This window comes from Lupinus angustifolius, chromosome LG09 (assembly GCF_001865875.1).
Source record: "Lupinus angustifolius cultivar Tanjil chromosome LG09, LupAngTanjil_v1.0, whole genome shotgun sequence".
In the NCBI taxonomy this organism is placed as follows: Eukaryota; Viridiplantae; Streptophyta; class Magnoliopsida; order Fabales; family Fabaceae; genus Lupinus; species Lupinus angustifolius.
In genome coordinates this window covers 14,193,439-14,213,148 of record NC_032017.1, presented here as the reverse complement: position 1 = coordinate 14,213,148, position 19,710 = coordinate 14,193,439, and the positions used below count along the sequence as shown (strand labels likewise).

At 31.5% G+C, this 19,710-nt stretch overlaps 2 protein-coding genes across 3 annotated transcripts; both read right to left on the bottom strand.

The window, feature by feature from the left end:
• On the bottom strand, positions 2,183 to 16,813 carry LOC109357388 (pentatricopeptide repeat-containing protein At2g02980, chloroplastic). 2 transcript variants are annotated; one of them, XR_002108853.1, is made up of 2 exons: positions 14,685 to 16,813; positions 2,183 to 2,194 (listed from the first exon to the last, which is right to left on the bottom strand). XR_002108853.1 is itself a non-coding variant. In XM_019601325.1 (1 exon), exon 1 carries the CDS (start codon positions 16,663 to 16,665, stop codon positions 14,851 to 14,853), a length of 1,815 nt encoding a protein of 604 aa, XP_019456870.1. In that variant the 5' UTR covers positions 16,666 to 16,813; the 3' UTR covers positions 14,506 to 14,850. The 2 variants fall into 2 exon arrangements, 1 of the variants encoding a protein (XP_019456870.1); XM_019601325.1 differs by lacking the exon at positions 2,183 to 2,194 and having other exon boundaries at positions 14,506 to 16,813.
• On the bottom strand, positions 4,721 to 7,602 carry LOC109357389 (extracellular ribonuclease LE). Its single transcript, XM_019601327.1, has 4 exons — positions 7,395 to 7,602; positions 7,143 to 7,298; positions 5,932 to 6,130; positions 4,721 to 5,047 (listed from the first exon to the last, which is right to left on the bottom strand). Exons 1-4 carry the CDS (start codon positions 7,497 to 7,499, stop codon positions 4,824 to 4,826), a joined length of 684 nt encoding a protein of 227 aa, XP_019456872.1. The 5' UTR covers positions 7,500 to 7,602; the 3' UTR covers positions 4,721 to 4,823.

Genomic DNA, 19,710 nt, shown 5'->3' with positions numbered 1-19,710 from the left:
AGTATTTGTAAGGTAAATGAGCCTACCAACTAGTCTTCTATAAGCATTAGGATCAGAACAGTCTTTGCTGCTGTCTTGATGCAAGTGTGATCCCTGAATCATTGGTGTGCTGGATGGTTTGCAGCCAAGGAAACCTGCATCAGAAAGAATCTCCAAAGCATACTTTCTTTGATTCATAATGATACCTGAGTGATTTCTAGAAATCTCAAAGCCAAGAAAGAACTTCAAGTCACCTAGATCTTTAATTTGAAAAGCAGTATGCAATAATTGTTTAAGATGGTTAATTTCAGTGATATTATTGCCTGAAAGAATTATGTCATCAACATATACAAGCACAATGGTAATGACACTGTTAGATATCCAAAGAACAAAGAGGGAATGGTCACCCTTGCATTGTTTGTAACCATGGTTGATTAGAAAATTGGACAGTTTAGAAAACCATTGCCTACTAGCTTGCTTAAGACCATATAGGGACTTTTCAAGTTTACAAACCAGGTTAGGAGGAGCTTCCAATCCAGGGGGAGGAACCATATAGACAATCTCATTGAGATCTCCATGTAAAAATGCATTGTTTACATCCAATTGTTTAAGGTGCCACTTATGAACAGAGGCCAGGGCAAGGAGAATTCTTACTGTGCTAATTTTAGCTACTGGAGAGAATGTCTCCATGTAATCAATTCCTTCTGTTTGTGTATACCCTTTTGCAACTAGCCTGGCCTTATACCTTTCTACACTCCCATCAGGTTTATACTTAATCTTAAACACCCATTTGCATCCTATAGTGGCCTTATCCTTAGGTAATTTGGTAAGGGTCCAAGTATGATTGAGTTGTAAGGCTTTTAACTCAGTGTTGATGGCATTCTTCCAATGATCATCAAGTATAGCCTGAGCATAGTTCTTAGGTTCAATTTGAGTGGTTATTGATAGAGTCCTATGCTTATGTTCGGGGGCTAACTGATTGTAAGATAGATAACTAGATATAGGGTATTTTGAGGTGGTAGTATGAGCAGACTTGCTCAGCAGGGCACAGTGATAGTCCTGCAAGTAGGTAGGGGCCCTACTCATTCTGGCACTTCTCCTATGGGTAGGTTGGTCAGTTGTTTCCTCAGTATTGTGCTCAACATGATCACTTTCAGGTTCAATAGTAGTCTGCAATTCCTGATTTAATTCTTGATTGTGAGGAGTGGTGTGAGTGATATCAAATAAGTCATCATAATGTGGCACAGGCAAAGCAAGGTCAGTGCCATTTTCTTTATCAGGGTCACTAGGCACATAGGGGAAGACACTTTCATGGAACATGACATTCCTAGTTACCTGCAAGGCTCTGTTAGAGAGATTTAAAACAACAAAACCTTTTGTCCCATCTCTATATCCTAAGAACACACATTTAGTTGATCTAGGATCAAACTTGGTCCTATATTGACCAACAGTGCTTGCATAGGCAAGGCAACCAAACACTCTGAGATCCTGAAAAACAGGATATTTTCCATACAGTTTCTCATAAGGAGATTTATCAAGGAGTAAAGGAGTAGGCAGCATATTAATAATATGAACAGCATGTATAATAGCATAGGACCAGTAGACCTTTGGAACCTGACTTTGCAACATTAGAGCTCTAGCTACATTCAAAATATGTTGGTGCTTCCTTTCTACAACACCATTTTGTTGTGGTGTGTAGGGGCAGCTGGTTTGATGCATAATCCCTTGATTGGAATAATATGATTCCATCAGGAATTCTTTGCCATTATCTGTTCTCACCACTTTAATTCTTTTAGAAAATTGGTTTTAATTAAAGTGACAAAACTTTTCAAAAGGAAAGAAACTTCAGACTTATTCTTTATCATATAAATCCATGTGAATCTACTGTTATCATCTACAATGGTAAGAAAAAACCTGTGACCATGTATGGATGTAATGGCAAAGGGGCCCCAAATATCAGCATGGATCATGTCAAAAGGTTGATCAGAAACACTCTTGCTTACTTGAAAAGACAATTTCTTCTGTTTTGCTTGGTGACAAATGTCACAAATATGATTCTTTCTAAAGCTAATAAAAGGAAAAGTGTGTTTGAGTTTATTCATACAATTTTCAGAAGTGTGGCCTAATCTAAAGTGCCATATGTCTATGTTAGCATCATGTGAGTAGCATGAATTGGCTTTGTGATGAAAATTGGCAGCTTTCAGCATGTATAATCCTTTGATCATCTTAGCTGTACCAATCATCCTCAAAGTATTCTTGTCCTGAATTTCACAGCATGAGTTATTAAAAGAAACAATGCAACATAGAGATAAGGTCAGCTTAGGAATGGACAAAAGATTATAAGCAAAACAGGGCAAATATAACACATTGTGTAAGATTAGATTTTGCAGAACAGGTATGGTTCCTGAGATTTCTGCAGTAACCAAGTTGCCATTTGGTAATCTTACCTTTATTGGCTTTATCTTGTAGTAGACAGAGTATAGGACTAAGTTGGAGCATATGTGGTCAGTTGCTCCACTGTCTAATATCCAAGAACTATTGTTATGGATTAGAAAACTACCTGAGTTACCTGATTCCTCTGTCTTATGATTAGTGTTGCAGGCTGTCATGGCATTACTTACATGACCAACATTGTGGTCTTCATGCTTTGGAATTATGGAATTATTCTGCTGCAGCATGTTCACTAAGCCCTCATACTGTTGTTGAGTGAGTCCAAAGATTGTTCCATCTTGGTCATTCTTGGATCTAGTCTGTTGTTGAGCCTCTTCTTTTGAGGAATTTGACATGACTGAGTTAATTTGCTCATTCTTGGTGAACTGAAAGTTGGTTAAGGACAGAGTAGGAATGAGAAGAGAAAGGTTGTAAGTAAAAGTGTTAAAATGTATTGCAAGGATGATATATGATATATTGAAAATGTGGAAGTATAAGATGGTCAAGAGCCCGAACTCAAATGACGAGTTAGTCTAAATAATTTATTATACAGGTAAAAATTATTAAGTAATAATAATCCAAATAATAATTAATAAGATAAACAAAAGTAACAAAATCTGATATAATATAATATTATATCAATCCAAATATATCTAATACGTCCTTTAAGGTAAAACTTAATAAGCTTGAAGCTTGTTATAAATAAAAAATTTCAAAATAAAAACGAATCAAATAATCACATGAACTCTATAAAATTAGTTGAAAGATGTTATGAACCACAAAGTCTACATATATATAATCAATATTAAAATGATTGTTAATGTGAAAGATAATCATAACTAATATAATTCACTACTATAACAAAAAAAATGATTTAAAAGGGGCAATAAAAGATTTGTTACCAGTTTGATGACTAATATTTCATTAGTAACAATGATTACAAGATTGTTTCAGCTAAAATTACAATCACGATGTATGGTTTTAATTATGTTTTTACTTTTCTTGTGTCAAGTGATAAAATACCATTCACTAATAGCATTGGTAATATGAGGACTAGACCATAGGCTTGTATTAAGAATTGAAGTTGATGATGAAGCTCAAGAAAACCTTCTAGGATTCTTGAATGATGAATGAAGAAGCAATAAGAACTTCCTTTATTGATTGAAAGATGAATTAACAATGATTGAATTAAATCTATTACAAGAGATGATATTCTAAAAGGAGAATCATGACTTATATATATAAAACTTAAGGCTAAACTAACAAACTAATAGGCTTAACTAATTAACTAACTAATTGGAAGAAAAAACCCATGTGATTAAAAGAAATTAATCACGTTTTCATGTTTGCTTGAGACACAAGAAATGGACTCTGTTTGCACCAGTGGTGCTACTGGTTTGGTCATGGTGCCACTTGGCTCGGTCAGGTGCCTTGGCACTGCTTGGCTCGGTCATGCTGATGCTAAGTGCCTTGGCACTTGGCTTGGTCATGCTCGTGCTGCTTGGCACGGTCAGACTTGTGCTAGGTGCCTTGGCACTTGACTTGGTCATGCTCGTGCTGCTTGGCTCGGTCAGACTTGTGCTTGGTGCCTTGGCACTTGACTTGGTCATGCTCGTGCTGATGCTTAGGCTCGTGCTGGTGCTTGGCACGGTCAGACTCGTGCTGGTGCTCAGGCTCGTGCTAGTTGGCACGGTCAGACTCGTGCTGGTGCTCCTGTCTTGGTCATGCTGATGTGCCTTGGCACTTGGCTCAGTCAGGCTGATGTGCCTTGGCACTAATGCTTGGTCAGGCTCATGCTCATGTGCATACTTGGCTTGTTGCTTGATTTTGGCTTCATGGTCAGTAGGATCATCAATGTTGCTTAATAGCTTGTAAACAGTCTTAGTTCACACTTTTAATCGAATGGGGTTGGATTGTGAAAATTATAGTCCCACTTATTAAATTAATTGTCATAATTTAACATTTTGTTTATATTCCTTAAAAAATTTCAGGTAAATTTTTTGTTCCTCAAATAACTTTTTGTATGTCATACAATTTTATCATTTCAAATTGTTCAATATATTATTTTAACTTTATATTTTTGTATTGTATTAATTTTTTTTGTTTGCTATATGTATCCTCGCATTGGAGACAAATTTGTCCGAACCGGGAACATCCATAGGTATATGAGGCTAACTTTTCCAGCGAGTATTTTTTTCCATCCACGAGACTTGAACTCGAGACATTACTTAAAAGGAATCAAACATGTATCACTTGAATATAATTGTATTAATTTAGAATTAATACGAAACCAGCCCATGTGAATACATGGGTATACTAAGCTTAGAGACTTAGTATATTACAAGACAACATGTAAAGTAAATTACATAAAATATATTATATAAAGCTTAGAGATTCATAGTCTTTTATAGATATTAAAAAGTTGGGAACTCAATATCTGATCCACATCTGCCTCTAGGGAACACAGGGCATTCAATTAAATTTGAACCAGAAGTGTCGACACACAAATATACTTGATATAGTTGGCTATTTCCTTCTGTGTCAACATTGCACTCAATATATGGAGTAAAGCCAATTGCATCCTTTATTGCCCCTTTGATGTTGGCTAAGCTATAAGATCCTCCATCTGGGTTTATTCCTGTTACCAAATGGATGTTTCATAGTAATTTGGTTAAAAACATTGTTATTCTATAAAAATTATGTAACAAATTATGATAAAATGGGTTATATACTTACCATATGCATTTTTTATGCATTCTTTATGCATTTTTTATGCAATTTTCACCATTCACATGTTAAGTATTAGCCATTAAAAAATATAAATCATACAGAAGGTCGAGCCTAAAAACTACAACAAGCGCACCCCACAAGGTCCATAGCTATCAAGCCCCACATTTTTATTTTTATTTTGCCCACAGAAATATGTTCAGCTCCACCTTTTTTTATATTCTTATATACCCAAAAAAACTCACTAAAAAAAGGTTCTCTCTTGTTTTTATTAATTTTTTATTGTGTTATTAATTATTTTATGCATGATCTTGATCAATATTTTTTTGTTACATTGATCATTGCAACAAGGTTGATATTGAATTAACTTTGATTAGAGTCAGTAGGGAAAGTTTAATATTATTGAAAGTCTATTAAATATAAAACCCAACAAATAAAAATATCTTGAATTCAATGCATCTATTAAGTAACAATAATTGAGAGAAAAATAAAAAAATGTATGTATTCCTAGAATAATAAGAATAATAAATGATATAAGAATTGTGTATAAACCTTTGCATTAATGGTGCATTTATATTATACTTAAAAAATAAAATATATTTCAAGCTTTGGTGATTTATATAAGACTATATTTTGTTCAAATTTTAGTGTAGATATTCACATATTCTTTTTTATCAATTAAAGCCTTCTTTTTTTTCCCGAGCATATCAAAGGTTAGGCCCAACCTATTAACCACTAAAATTGAAAAAAATACTCTCATTAAATTGATAAAGTAATAAAACTTTAGTTATATACCTGCACTTTTGAGAGCTTTGAGGAGGTTGGCTTGTTGTTTCAATTTAAGAGCTGCTTCAAAATAGTCATGTTGATTAAGATTTGATTCTGAACAAGTCCCATGTTTGTCCCATTCATGTGTCCAGAAATTTATCCCATCGTTGCTTGGGCATGCTAATGTGGGCCAATCACTTTGCAATTCGCTAGTTAAATCAGATACCTAGAATCATATAAACAAACAAGTTAGTTGCTGAAATATCAATAATAATGCATGTAAAAAATTAATAATAATCATTGAAATACACCCTTTCAGGATAAAAATATACTAGTTCTATTTGGCTTTTGTGATTCTGATCTGAGGTTAAGAAGAATCGTTTTTTTATTTAAAATTTTCTATCTAATTTTTTTTTAAGTTTACATGAAAATAAGAGCCATTGTTTGGTCAGTATGATTTTAAGAAGAAAGAAGGCAAAGAAAAGAAAGAATTCCTTTTTTTTTTTTCTTATTTGGTTGAGAGTAGAAAATGAAAAAATGAACAAAATCAGTTGGGTCCCACTACTTTTAGTTTCTCCCCTCATTAGGTGAGAAAGTGGTGAGAAACGTGTTATATTTATAAAATATAATTTTACTCTTCAAAATCTCTTCCAAAAATTAATATAACAAGGGTACTATAGTTAATTCATACAAAAATTCACCTCATTCTCATTTTTTCCCTCTCATACCAAACAATCATAAATTCACCATCTTTCCCACTTTATTCTCTCTACTCATGCTTTATCCTCTTAACTTCTATCCTACATTCCAAAGAGGAAGAGGAAAAGTGGACGTTTATGATCCCTGTGTAGTGTGGGAACAAAAAAGCAAAACCATTTTATACGGAAGTATAGAAAGACTTGTGTAGAGACGATCAATAAAATACTGACAACACATTAATATTTTAATTCTTAAATTTAATTTTAAACGATTGTATTAATAACCATAAAATATATTTGTCTCAAAAAATATAACGAACATAACTGTTACATGTATTTCCTTGAAGTTTTTGTCAGATTTTAGTTAGGAAGAGACAAATTCTGTACACGCTAAAATTCCAGTTGATGGGATGTGCCCTCACCCCTTTTCTTTTTACAAATAAAGTGATCCAAGTTCCATGTATTCATTACGTAAACAATGAAATTGAAATATTAGAAATTGAGAATCTTATAGAGAAAAACTGAATTGAAGTGAAGTACCTGAGATTGATCAAAAGGGTTGTTTGGATCACAATTAGATGGGTAAGAGCCATCATTGTAATTAGGCCACAGACCATGAAGGCCAAAATTTGCAGCAGGCTTTCCAGTTGAAGGGTAACAACAACTCTTCTTTGTGTCACAGTATGATCCTGGCCACTACAAAAACAAAACCCCAAAAAAACTATTTCATGAAGAGATTCATTTTAACTTAAACCATAGCATAACCATTTATTCAATGACATTTTATTTTACCTGTTGAACTAAGTAGAAGAAATCAAAATCCTGAGAAACACAGAGAACTGTGAGGCACTGTGTCAGCAGTAGAAGCTTAATCAAATTGGATCCCTTGGACTCCATTTTTTGTCTCTCTTTTTTTGTTCTCAAATGAGGTGATTGGATATGGGTTAGGGGACTGTGATATTTGAGGTTGAGTGGATATACAATTATGGAAAGGTCTTGGGGGCACATGAATTTATAGGCAGAAATGGAATGTTACAACTAAAAAGGAATAGTATCTTTTTTGGTGCATAAAAAAAATGCCATTGAATGAATGGTCATGCTATGGTTTGAGGTACAAGTATCATGTGGTGGTGTAAAGTCGTACTGAATCCCTACAAATATTAAAAGTTAAATGTTCGATTTTCAAAAGCAACACTTATTTGGAAGACAATCACATAATCTGAAATAGATTAGTAGATAGAGTAATTGAAAAATATACTCTCCTCGTTCCGTAATTTTTGATATTTAAGATTATACATAATTTAATAAATTATTAATGATATAGAAATTCATACAATTTGACAAAATAGTCAAATTTAATACACAAGGAAACTAGATAAAAAAGAAATAAAGAAGCATATGGTGAAAAGATAAGTAATAAATAAGCGTATAATTTGAAAGTAAAATATAAATGTCTATTGGGTTTCAAAAATATCAAAATGTTTGGAATAAAATGGAAAATTAAAAATAGGATTGAAATAGCAAAAAAGTTTTAGAATTTTAAATAAAATGTCATTTCATCATTATTGAAAATATTGAAAATGACATTTTTTTTTTCATTTTTGTAACATTAAAATGATTTCTTCAAAACAAAAAATGTAACATTAACAAATTTCTTCAAAACAAAAAAAAAACTAATGTAACATTAACAAATTTCTTCAAAACAAAAAAAAAACATAAAATGATTTCTAGATATTCATTTGGTGAGATACATCGACCCTTAAAAAATTCATTTTGTGATACATGTTAGCTGAATAGGATTATTCATTTCAAATAAATTAAAAAATTGGAAAATTAGAAAGTTGTTGGAAAATAAATATTTTCTCTTGCTCCAGTAACCACTTCGTACATCAGTTATCTCATAATTTGTGCAACTATATGTACCATTTGTCTTCAATTGGTTGAGATAAATTATTTAAGTTAAAAAATTAATAATTAACTAATTTTCTAACCAATCACAATTGATGACACATGCAGTGGCATAACTTGTGGGACAATAAATGTGTATACCTTCACTTTTAGGCTATGTTCGTTTAGGATAAAAAAGGAAGGATAGAAAATGAGAGGAATGAAAAAGGAAGGAAAAATAATATTTTCCATTGTTTGTTTGTAGGGAAAGGAAGGAAGGAAGGAAAGAAAAATAGTGGGATTCATGCCATTATGTTTTCTCTCCAATATTGAGAGGAAAACAATTAGAGAAAGTTTGACCAGAATCGACTGTCTCAAAGTATGTCCCAAATCATGTCACAAACCAATGAAGATGAAGGAAAAATAGAAAAATAATGAATATTTAATATTTTTAATTGACATGACATATTTTCATTAGTTTAGGATATGGTTATGGACATACTTCAGGACACCAGATCTTTGTCCGATAAAATTACTGACAAAATTTCTCATCGTTAACTCCCTATACATTTAAAAAAAATCATATTTTATATTAGTCATCCTTATAAATGTCGATAATTTCTAAAAATTCCAAAGAAAACAAACTAAGATATGCATATCAAAGTCATTATTAATAAACAACAAGACGTTAGTCTAGTGGTATAAATCTCGCTAGATCCATAGAAAGTCCAAAAGACTAATGTTCGATTCTTGAAATAGATAACTATTGGGAGAGACAATCACACATTACAAAAGATATTAGTTACATACTCATAGAGTGATATTATACTTTTGGTTGTACAAAAAATGTCATAATTAATAATTATTATATTATTTTCTCTCCACTTTCTCTATTTTTTTATCAAACCAAACAACTAAAAAATCACCACATTTTCTACTCATTTTCTTCTCACAATTTTTTATTTCCTTAACTTTTCTTCACCAAACCAAAAAAAGTGTAATACAAACCTTACTTTTAAATATCTCAAGCAATAGTTAGGTAGGAAAATTGTTTATAGTCAAAAGCTATCTTCTAAACATTAAAAAGATAGAAAATAAAAAAGGTGGAACGCATTTTTTAGATAGTATCATTTGTAAATTCTAATTTCTATAATTTCTCTTACTATAATCAAAGTATTTTTATTTTTACTTAGTTTTTAATTATCTTTATACACTTTTACTTAGGAAAAAAGTCACTCCCTTATCCAAAAAAGAAAGAAGATCATTTACAGTATCTTTTATTCCCTAAGTATGTAAAGGTGGGCTTGTGTTATTTCATAAAAAAGACAATTTTTTCTTCCAAAACATGATATTGTTTTTACTTTAATGGTACAACTTTGAACATATACTCTCTCGAGATATTAGAGCTTTATCCACTAAGACACGTATTTTATCTCAAAACAGGATTTTTTTTAATGTCTCAAATCAAATTATTTAGTTGTACAATATTTTTTTATGACTCTTTTTATGTGATTTTATATTTTATATGTATTATTCGTCATTCATATTTAATTACCATTGATTCATAAATATAATTAACACAAATAAATAATAAATTATATACTAATTGTATATAAATCTTTAGACTAAGTGCATATATTATACTCTATATTATGGGCCAAGGGTAATGTATAGTGTTTTTGTAAAATAAACTTTAATGCTTTTAATTTGTATTCATTATAAGTTTTGGCTCAGAAGTTGATTAAGAAGGTAACTAAAAAATGAAAACAAATTAAGAAATGTTTTAATTGAATTTGATTTTAAAATTATACGAAGAAAAAAAAGGGAATAAGATAATCCATAAAGAAAAATAACATAAAAAGAGAATCTATATAGAAGAAAGAATACGTAACATAAAAAAGAATTAAGTAAATAACACATTTCCAAGAAAAAACAGTTATAATAAACAAAATGTCTATCACGTTTGAAATAGAATATTCTACTCACATTTATAAGAAGAGAAAAAATATATGCACCTGAATGATATATGGACCTGAATAATGTATAAATTTTATATATTACCATCATATTATTTATTATTTATATTTTATTATTATTATTATTATCTTTTCAAAAAAGTAATGTAAATAATTGACATAATAACTATGTATGAATTTATATACCTAACAAATCATAGGCAACTTTGTTCATACTTAATTCGTACAGGAAGGTGTGACTCAGCTTATTCAATAGGGAGGAGCTGTTTGATGTTGATTTGCTTCCATCTATTATTTTTTGTTAAATTGATGCTACTGAAAGTCTTATGTTATATATTTGGTATTCATCATTATTGCATATCTGCAATTGGGTTCACATGGAAAATTGATGCTACTTAGAAAGTGTTATCTTACACACTTAACAACTACGGATTTCTATTATTTTTTTCTGAGTAGCAAACCATTCATGAGTTATATTATATACTATGTATATATATACCAAACATCTAATTCAACTCTCTTATTCATATATGCAAAATCGAGCTATCTACTTAAATAATTAATGGATTTGTATTGAAGTCCGTTCAAATTCTATATATAACAATGTTGATGCAGAAGAATATAGATAAAATATAATTGATAAATGACACTTCAAATTTAACGTGGTTCAATAATTTGTTTACATCCATGGTTGAAGAGTAATAAGGATTAATCCATTATGATAAAAGGAAATTGCAAGTATTTTACTCGCTTCTCAAATCGTAAGTATACCTAATTTTACTTTCACTCAATTTTTTCTCAAACACTCAATATTTTTCACAATATTACTTGGAACATTCTTGTTTATAGTCAAAGTCTTGAAGATTACATGACAAAAGGAAAAGAACATTAAAGTTGCTTTCACCATAATCACTTCTTTTACTTGGTACAAACTCTTGTTTTTAAGATGATCTTTAGCCGCTACAAGAAAATCTTTTCATTATTTTTTCTTTTAACCGATATTCAATAAACAAGAATGCAATATTTTTAAGTAAAATTGCAACTATTTTTTTGAACTTGATTTCTCAAATATTTTTTCCAATCAGGTTATCTCTTGATTCATAATCAAGCACTAATTCATCATGAAACAAAATGTTGAAATGAGTTTTCTTTTTACCAACAGTTTTTTTTCCATACAATAGACATATTGGGAATGAAACTCCTGATATTATAATATTAAGAAAGAACTCAATTTTATTTGCATATGCACATTTAGGAGGGGAAGTAATTTTAGTATTTAGTTATTATTCAATGTAAGGGTATTTTTTCAGGTTAATTTAATTATGTACTATTCGATTATTCTTCCATAATTTAACTTTTATATATTAAAAAAAAAGAGGGGTCTACTTAATCCAAGGGTAAAATTAAAAAAATTACTCTATATCTTATTCATCAATTCTATATAAATCTAATAGTTTAGATTTACTCATTAATTTAAATCATTAGAATCTCTAAAATTAATGGCTAAAATGTTAGGTTTTTTAAACTTATTATTGGAATATGTGAATCCCCTCCTATTAAAAAATATTGCTTATAAGATTTTAAAATATGAATATTTTAAAACCTATTATTTGTGGAAGACATAACCAAATGTACTAAGAATCACATAATAATACGTTTTCTTGCAATTAAAAACAACAATGAACCAATTGATTTTTTTTGTCTAGTTACAAGTATAGTTTGTCTAGCTCTTTCAGTTGCAACTTTCTCTGAACACAATACTAAAGTCAGAATTTTAGTTGATGATAAACAAGTATGTAATACTTATAATTGAATTGATGCAATAAAAATTAAAATAAACAATAATTATTATATTTTTTATGTTGATTCCAATTATTAATTAACATAATGGTATGTACGCCATACAAAAATTAACATAATTAGTTACAAGAAATAATATCTTTCTCAATATCTATTTTGCAGAATTGTTTCTTTTTTATTTTGAAATATTTAATATAAATATAGGCTGAAAATGTAGCTATCTTATGTGCAATTGTGTATAGAGCAAGGGGAAAAATATACTAGTTCAGAATCGGATTGTAACTCCTACTATGGTCCAATCTAAATCAATCATTCTGGTAAGTTAAGTATAGTCTATAAATCAATCAATTGGGTCTTGAATTATTATCTAGGAGTAAGCCACTTAATTGAGTACTGGATTTTGGAGGGGAAGAAAAAAAAAGGAAAGGGAATACATGAGAGTCATCTCATAAATATATTTCATGACTCTCAAGCCTTCCTTTTCATTTTCCCCTCCAAAATTTAACTCCCAAACTAACCCTAAGAGATTGTGACATATCCTCATTACCATTTTTTTGGTACATGGTAAAAAAAGAAGAAACACAAAAAAACTAAAGCAAAGGCCCAATGTCAATATGCAGAATGGTCAGAACTCTTGAAGGAGGGGAGACCCAAATTTTCAAGTCCACAACAAACCCATATTGAGTTTAGACATGTAATTTGTCAACATATTTCATTCTCTATATATATGTTGAAAACGAACATCTCAAATCTCTCTGAAGCACACCACAAAGTTATGCAACACAATAGCAATGGTGTCTAAGTGAATCTGAACTTTTTCAGTAATAACATGGATAGGTTCAAGACAATCACTCTCCACTATAATTTCACGATGACCCAACTTTCAAGTCAACTCAAGACCATGTTAAATGGTCAGGAGCTCGACTTGTATAGGAGTACCAACTTCAATATTACCACTGAATCCGGATAACCAAAGGCAATCATGATCGCGAGCAGTACCACCTCCTTTAATTGTTTGATCATATAGATTACAACCACCATCCACATTAAGCTTGACCCTTCCAATTTCTAGACGGCACAAATGGATACTCAAAAGGGTTTCATCATTCAACATAGTATCAATAGTACACCAATCTCTGAAGTCATGGTGAATAGTTTGGGAGACGTAAGAGAAGTCACATGACATGTTTCCGAAGACTTACTAGTTTCGCTATCTCCAGGATCACCAGATGTCTGCTAAGAAGAGACCCCCATTAGAAGCATAAGTTGCCATCCAAGATGTGAGCATTGAATCCTAGACGATGCCAAAGAAGAGCCAAGTTTCCGCAATCTCTGAAGGTGTGAAGGAGATCTTCAATTGCAATGTTGCATCTCCCACAAATAGATGTGGCTGGCAATTTTCTCCTGAAACGAAAATGGTTAGTAGGTAAAGAATTATGAACATACAACCAAAGAAGAAACTTAACTTTTTCAAGGACAATAGTTATCCAAAGCCAACTCCAATGTCAATGAGAAAGAATTTGGATGTTATTATTCTTGAGCCACCAATAACCCGAATTCGTTGTGTAGCAACCAGAAGTATTGCCAATCCAACACAAACGGCCAGAGTTAAGAGAGAAAGTCGACACAGAGATGTTAAGAATAAAATTCTTTACTTGGATTGGAAGTAAGGTGTAAACCATGCTAAAATCCTATAAGAGATCTCTCTAAAGGTACTTAACCCACATCTGGGTGTGAGATATTTTAACAAAATCAATTGTATGGCAGAGTTTACCCAGACTCATCCAGTTATCATACCAGAGAGAGTTACCATTTAATAGCACATCAAATGTAACTAAGGTCAGACATTACAAAGATGGGTTTAAATTTGTATAGATAAAATATTTACAATAATAAAGTATCTCATTATATTAGGAGATAAGTTATCTCCCTCAACCATTAAAATTATGATGTTTTTTTTAGAAATATTTTTGTAGAAAATGGTTAAATAGGACATATATCATAAATTTAGTGGTTGGAGAGATAATTTATGTTCTGATAGAGATAGTTTATTTTCTTGAAAAAATAATTTAAAAACAACTTAACATTCTAATTGACATGATTTGACTCGGCAGACAATCATTTATTATCTCTTCTCATGAAATCTTCGAAGAAAAATTCTGAACATAATCTTACAATTATACTAATCAGTATATTTCTAATGAATAGAACTATAGAAGTTTAAGGGATGGGAGGCTGACTACAAGGATAGAGTATGTACTAGATGAAGCATGCATGTACATTATTTACATAAACAAACATGTGTGCCAAAAAATACTACCAATACAATGTTACATTACATAAGAATGAACCTGAACTTTCCATTTCCAAGGAACAAATTACAATATACAATGTTATATATCAAGTGCATTATGTAAACCTATTTACATTACCCGAATTTGCCAATCAAGATGATGAGATTCTCCCAATATTTGAAATAAGAACAAACTTTTCTTCTACAAACACAAATAGTAAAGCTTAATTCTGTGCAGTTTTTTCACCTTTCAGTTTTGCAAGTAAATTGTATGTTGGCTCAACAAACTCCACTACCAGTAATCCCCACAGGAGCATTTCCCATCTTTGAAATGATGAAACCGCTGGACATCCCTAAGAATAATTTGCCTACCAAAGATCAATGATATAAATTTAGCAGCACTGTGGCAATCCCCACAGACTCGAAGGTTCTTGACCACCCGAATTGTTGTTCCGGGAGGAGTATTCAGAAGCCCAAAAGTAATGGCCAATTTCTCACTGTGATATCTAAGAATAATTTCTTTCTCTTCATCTTGTATGTCTGCATGAAAGACTAGAGATGTGTCAGCTACATATCCAGCCAGCTTTAATTCCTTTACCAATTCATCAAGTGCATGGTGCAACCCGGTAGAAGCAGAATGAACTCCATCTCCGGAGAAGAATTCATGCACAACATTGTTGACCTCTATAGAGCTACATCCAGGAACTTTTACTGCTCCTTTATCCATCATCATTTTCCTTAAGAAATTCACATCATCCCATTTTCCAGATCTTGCCAACAAGTTTGACAAAATAACATAATCCCCACCATGAGAATCATCAAGTTCAAAAATTCTCTGAATTACTTGCTTTCCCATTTCAATATTGCCATGACTAGTACAGGCAGATAGCAGTGTACGCCACAGAATCGGTGTGGGCTTAATTGGTAATTCGTCTACGAATTTATAAGCTTCATCCAAGCGCCCAGCTCGACCAAGCAAATCCACCATACACCCATAATGCTTGACACTAGGAACAATCCCATACTCGTGAGTCATACTATGGAAGAACTCATAACCTTCCTCTACCAATCCATTGTGACTGCATGCATACAGTATACCTAAAAAAGTTATGTCATCAGGCTTCACTTTCGCCTTCTTCATTTCTTCCAACATTAATATGGCTTGGGGACCATCCCCATGAGTTGCATAAGCAACAATCATCGCTGACCAAGCCTGTGTGTCTTTCCTACGCATGTCCCTAAATACAGAAATTGCATCATCCAAACTCCCACATTTTGCATACATATCTATAAGTGCAGTATTCACCTTCACATATTGATCAAACCCATTCTTCTTAACATACTCATGTATCCATCTCCCTAAGTCCAACGCTCCCAACAAAGCACAAGATGAAAGCACAACAAGCATAGTGACATCAGTTGGTTCAAGACCAGTCTCCTGCAATTCTCTGAACAAAGCCAAGGCTTCATTTGGCTGACTATTCCGTGCAAGACTTGTAATTATTGCATTATACGAAACAACACACGGTTCATCAATCTTATCAAAGACCCTTCTAGCAGCATCTATGTCACTACAAGCAGTATACATATTTATGAGTGTTGGACAAACATACATGTTAACACTGACCCCAAGTTTCACAGCAAGGCAATGCAATTGTTTACCTTCCTGCAAGGCCTTGACCCTTGCACAAGCCTTAAGAAGGGACGAAAAAGTGTAATCATCTGGAAGCAGGCCACATGATAACACTTGAGAAAACAATGTAACTGCTCTTAGCGGGTTATCGAACCTCGCATACCCGCGAGCCATGGTGTTGAAAAGGACAATGTCTGGTTGAGTAATTTGGTCAAACATGTGGTGGGCATAGTCCATGGAAGATTTTGTGGGGTTGCTTGTGCAGAAATTGATGAGCTTGGTGAGGACAGTGAGGTCATTTTGGAGATGGGTTTTGATTGTGTAAGCATGAATTTGCTTAAGCTCTTTGAGAGAGGTGCATTTGGGTATGAGGGAAAGTGTAAATGTAGTGGTGGAGACTTCATTTCTTGGGGTTTCAGTGTTGTTGGGTTTAGTGGGAGAGAGTGAAGTGAATTGGAGAATGGGTGCTGCCATTGTTCTTGTGATTCCAATTACTTGTTCAAATTAAACAGTGTTCATATTTGTGGTGGAATTTAGACATGAAACAGAGTAATAGGAGAAACAAATGGATAGAGTAACCAACCAAAGTGGATCAGGTTTGTCCAATTTATGAATTATGGATTCATGGTAACCATATGTCATATTTTAAATAATGGTTTTGATAACATCTAAATCCTTCGAAAAAATATAAACATAATTTATAGACTACACATAAATAAATAAAAATATATCAAATTAAAGATATAACTAAAATAACCATTCATAACATATAATTAAAATAAGTCTAAGCCTCTAATAAGGTTTTGATATGAGTGTATTATAAATCAAACTCTTAAGACTTCAAAACATTAAGATTAAGTCTCTAAGTTTTTAGAAAAGTAATGAAACAGAGATGGGTAATGAAGTAGAGAGGAGCAAATTGAGTTTTAGAGTTCTCACTTTACCTCTCCCAAAATAAGTGTATCCTTATGTTCTTAGCCAATGAATTTTCTCCAAGTAATACAAATATATTATTTTATATTTTTAGAATTTTTATGTTTAATGAAATGACACATTTTCAATAGATCGGAAAGGAAAATGAGATAAGAATGGAGAGCAAAAATCCCTAAAAAGATAGAACATGTGTATTTTAAATGATAGAAACAAGTGGAAGAATCTTTTATACAAAAATGATGGAAGGTGATCTCTGTCCATAGAACATGTGTATTTTAAATGATGGAAAGAAGTGGATGAATCTTTTATACAAGAATCCCTAAAAAATCACCGTTTCAAAAATAAGAACAAAAAAATATTTCTTATTTAAAAATTTGGGTTTCACCTAAGAATATAATATCTATGCATTGTCACTATATAAATATTTATAGATAATTATTAATTATGTATAAAATTATCCAATCCGAACGAACGATTTAATTGTTTAAATTAATATTGAATTTTTTTTGCTTTAATGTCCAATTAAGGTTTTACAATATTGATCAAAACAAATGTCTGGTTGGCTAATGATTCCATGTCATGGTCATGGATAGTCTTCACATAGATTCTAATATAGTAATAGTTTACTGAATGCACTTGGCTTGGAAATCTTAGTGAATTGTTATTAGAGTGTCATAAGTGATTGTCATAGTAACAATAATATATGTATTCTTTTCACTTAAAATTGTCACAATTGCAAATAAGAAAATACACAATATTTATATTTTAATTTGGTCTAACATCACCTTGATCACAAAGGTTGTACTTCGATATATTATGAATCATGAAGAGTGTGTGAGTGATGTGGAGATTTGTGAAGAGTGTGTGAGTGATCTGGATGACATTATTCCCTCATATGTATATAAGGAGAGATATATTTTAGGTCCATTGATTAACTAAGTCTGCCAAATGCATCATCATACTCAAGTGTGTATTAATATGGATTGTTGATGAGATTACTTAACAAGTGGACAGAAAATTTACTATTTTGGTGTACTTTCATTTTAAATTTATATATGTGGTGTACTTTCATTTTTTTTTTATTACGGTTCTACTGTAACTTTTGAAAATATTATCAGAATAGTGTATTTTTTACACACGAGTTCATTCTTTATTAATTTTCCTCTATCAAGACTTGTGGATGTCATCCACTAATTATTATTTGTTATTTACCGTCAAAGCTAATATGTGAACTGCATATTAGTTCGTTTTGAAGCGAACTGCTTTATAGCCGTTAGATAAAAAAATTGGTATATGGTTACTGTTTTATGCACCTTTTATAAGTTGTGAAAGACATCCACGACTTCTGTATAAAAAATAAAGTTGTTCATGGAAGTCGTTAAAGACATCCACGACTTTTGTATAGGAAATAAAATCATGAATAAAAGTCAGTTTATTATAATACAACTTATGAGTAATTTAATAAATAAGTTACATTGCAGCTCATATGGTAAATATGAATATTTTAAGTGGTAGTGGATTTGAACCTATGTTCATTATTTTAAATTCTTTTTTAGGTAAAAAGTCCACAATGACTAATCTTCCAAAAATGTTTATTTATAACAAATAGTTTAAAATGATGAATTCAAGATTCGAACCCAAAACCAAAAACAATTAAAACATTTTCTATTTACCAAATGAGCTACAAAACAATTTGTTTATTACATTTACTCAGAAGTCATTTTATGGCAACACGACTTTCAATGATGACTTTATTTCTCACACAGAAGTCGTGAACGCCTTTGACGACTTCCATGAATGGCTCTATTTTTTATATGGAAGTCGTGGATGTCTTTCACGACTTTCGTGCATGAGATCTCTACCCAGTTACCGGTTAAAAATTAATGATTAAGATTTCAAGACAAATAATCTAACCGTTGGTAATTAGTTCGCATATATGCGAACTATCCCATAGTTCATAGGTTAGTTGTTGCCTTTATTTTCACTCACCTGGTTTTGTGGCTGCAGTCCACGATTCTATTTCATTTCTACCTTGCCGTGGAAGTGGTCCACAAGATGTAGCTGATATATTTGTTACAAGCTTCTCACATTATTGATATTAAACCAAAGAGTTAATTACACTAACATTTCTTGAGTTTTAGTGAAATTATACAAATTACCCTTCAATTTTCTATACATACACAAACCTCCATTGTTTTCCATACTTTCATTACACTTATCACCCCTGCATGAGAAATAAGTGTAATTTTTTAAACAAAAAATATGATAAATGCAATTAAGTTAAACAAAACATGGTATATTGTGAGGAAAAATCCAAATAATTTACTCAATCTAATTTACTCTAAACCAAATGTTGTTATCTCCTGATCAAAGATTTTAATATTGACGGGGTCAAAAAGCTTGATACTAGAGAAGATATGTTTATAAACATAAACTAGGGAAGAAAGTCAGAAATAAATGGATAATAGAATACTTTGTGTGGTTTTCTTTTAAGATTTTTTCTTAATATGTGTCCAAATCTGAAGAGCAATTTATTAAAAAACAGTAAGTTTGTATGAGAATTTGATAAACAAACCACTTATTGGG

What these genes read in the sequence shown, in the direction of transcription:
- LOC109357389 (XM_019601327.1), bottom strand. Translation starts at nt 7,499, where the DNA reads ATGGAGTCCAAGGGATCCAATTTGATTAAGCTTCTACTGCTGACACAG. An exon ending in ACCCTTTTGATCAATCTCAG is followed by an intron (nt 6,131 to 7,142) that starts GTACTTCACTTC and finishes ATATGATTCTAG; the next exon opens with GTATCTGATTTAACTAGCGA. An exon ending in CAAAGCTCTCAAAAGTGCAG is followed by an intron (nt 5,048 to 5,931) that starts GTATATAACTAA and finishes ATTTGGTAACAG; the next exon opens with GAATAAACCCAGATGGAGGA.
- LOC109357388 (XM_019601325.1), bottom strand. Translation starts at nt 16,665, where the DNA reads ATGGCAGCACCCATTCTCCAATTCACTTCACTCTCTCCCACTAAACCC.